The sequence below is a fragment of the Sinocyclocheilus anshuiensis genome, unplaced genomic scaffold (genome assembly GCF_001515605.1).
Source record: "Sinocyclocheilus anshuiensis isolate Anshui unplaced genomic scaffold, SAMN03320099.WGS_v1.1 scaffold85, whole genome shotgun sequence".
In the NCBI taxonomy this organism is placed as follows: Eukaryota; Metazoa; Chordata; class Actinopteri; order Cypriniformes; family Cyprinidae; genus Sinocyclocheilus; species Sinocyclocheilus anshuiensis.
Genome location: NW_015536800.1, coordinates 766690 through 768534, shown reverse-complemented (window position 1 = coordinate 768534; position 1845 = coordinate 766690). Strand labels below are relative to the sequence as shown.

Here is a 1845-nt window from a genome sequence, read left to right as displayed (position 1 = left end):
CATTTTAAAAAAAAAAAAAAAAACACACACACACACACACACACACACACACACAAAACAGCTTTGAAGATATTCGATAGTATTAAAAGGTAAATTACCTGGGATTTTGAGCATTCCTGCAGCAAGACAAAATTTAAAAAAAATTAATATGCATTCCATATGTTAATTTGAGGACAAATAAAGTGACACATTACATATAAGTTTTTTTTATGCTGATTAATAAGCTCTATTTTGTGTTAAGATGCACACACTTACATTAAAATCAAATAATATGTATTAAAGTGCTATGGTGCAGTCACAATTAACAATGTTTGGGAAATTTTCATAAGAGTCACTTTAATAGGAATCTAATATGCGACTGAGTGAAAGATTTCCTCATGCTTATTTCGCAACTGGTTCAAGATGGTCACACAATTCACTGCACTGACCAACAGAAAGCTGCCTCTAAGTGAGGGGCTTTGCCTAAGAAATTTTGCTAATGTGACTGCACTTTTAACAGTTGCAACTATTTGTATAATCATAATGTGATCAAAAGGGCAGATTTAAAACTGTATATATGTGTGAACGGACCGAGTGGTATCCTGGTGGCAGAGGGGGCTTGCTGACTGGAAAATGATCAACCGTATCAATTATAGTCTGTCGCTCTCCGCACTGGTTTATCTTGCGGAATCTTCTTCTGGACTGCCGATGAGATGCTTGTCTTTGGAAATACTCATCATTGTCATCCATGTAGTCCACCTGGCAGAGACAAAGAGTGGTTAACTGTATCCCCATCAAACTGATACTGGCTTATTGCACATTTACAGGCCTATGTAACTCACCACAATCATTTCTGAAGCCTCAAGGACGATACACTCACAACCACGACGCAAACTACCCGCAGAACGTTTACCAAAACTGAAATAAAACAGCATACATCACACAAAACATTGAACAGGACACACAGGAAAGAATGGGGCAAACCAAACTCAAACAAACCCTCATACCTGCTGCGGGGAAGAAACATGGACTCCTTTATAAAGACTGAGCCAGAGAGGAGGATATACCAGCAGGTCCCAATGTCATCAGGACTAGAACACACAAGACATATATTACAACATTACCCACAAAGACACAATGCTTCTATTTTAGTCCATTCTTACTATTATATTCCGGGTGGAGCAGTGACCTAACAACACACTTGCCACTTTGGGCAAAGGAAACAAATGTAATGAATCATGCAAATGTGGGCGAATGCAGTAGTTTCCAGAGCAAAGGGGCACCAGTGGTTTGCTAGCCTCGCATAGCCAGACTTTTAACTATTTGAATTAGGTCTTGCTGCAGAACCATCCAATTAGACAGTAAGAGTCCATCTGACCAGCATTTAAAGTGACCAACCACAAACTTTTTTTAATGTTATGTGTGTGGATGCAATATCAAAAAGTTGTTTTAGAAAGAATACAGAAGAAAATAGTACGGGTGTAACACTTTAAAGCATGTCTCATATTTAGGACAACCTACATTGCGCACTTTTCCCACATCAGCTCACTCTACGTCCTCTGTTATTTTTTAGACGTGTTTGCAACAGTGTATCATTTTATAAATTGATGGGAAAATTTAAAATATGTGTACTGTTAGACCCCTACAAATTAGCATAAATGTGTTAAAGGAGACATATTATGTCCCTTTTTACAATATGTAATATAAGTCTCTGGTGTCCCCAGAATGTGTCTGTGAAGTTTCAGCTCAAAATACTCCACAGATCATTTATTATATCATTTTGAAAATGCCTATTTTGAGTGGAAGCAGAAACACGCTGTTTTTCGGGCCTGTCTCTTTAAATGCAAATGAGCTGTTGCTCCCCGC

At 38.0% G+C, this 1845-nt stretch overlaps 1 protein-coding gene across 1 annotated transcript in view; it reads right to left on the bottom strand.

Moving 5' to 3' along the window:
* The window catches only part of LOC107655945 (rap guanine nucleotide exchange factor 2-like), a 48110-nt gene that overhangs the window by 18113 nt on the left and 28152 nt on the right, over positions 1 to 1845 (bottom strand). Inside the window, exons 4-7 of the mRNA XM_016443582.1 lie at positions 987 to 1070; positions 822 to 897; positions 571 to 738; positions 99 to 116 (exon numbers count right to left, since the gene is read on the bottom strand). Of these exons, the coding sequence (XP_016299068.1) occupies positions 99 to 116; positions 571 to 738; positions 822 to 897; positions 987 to 1070 (346 nt within the window). The remainder of the gene's footprint in view (positions 1 to 98; positions 117 to 570; positions 739 to 821; positions 898 to 986; positions 1071 to 1845) is intronic.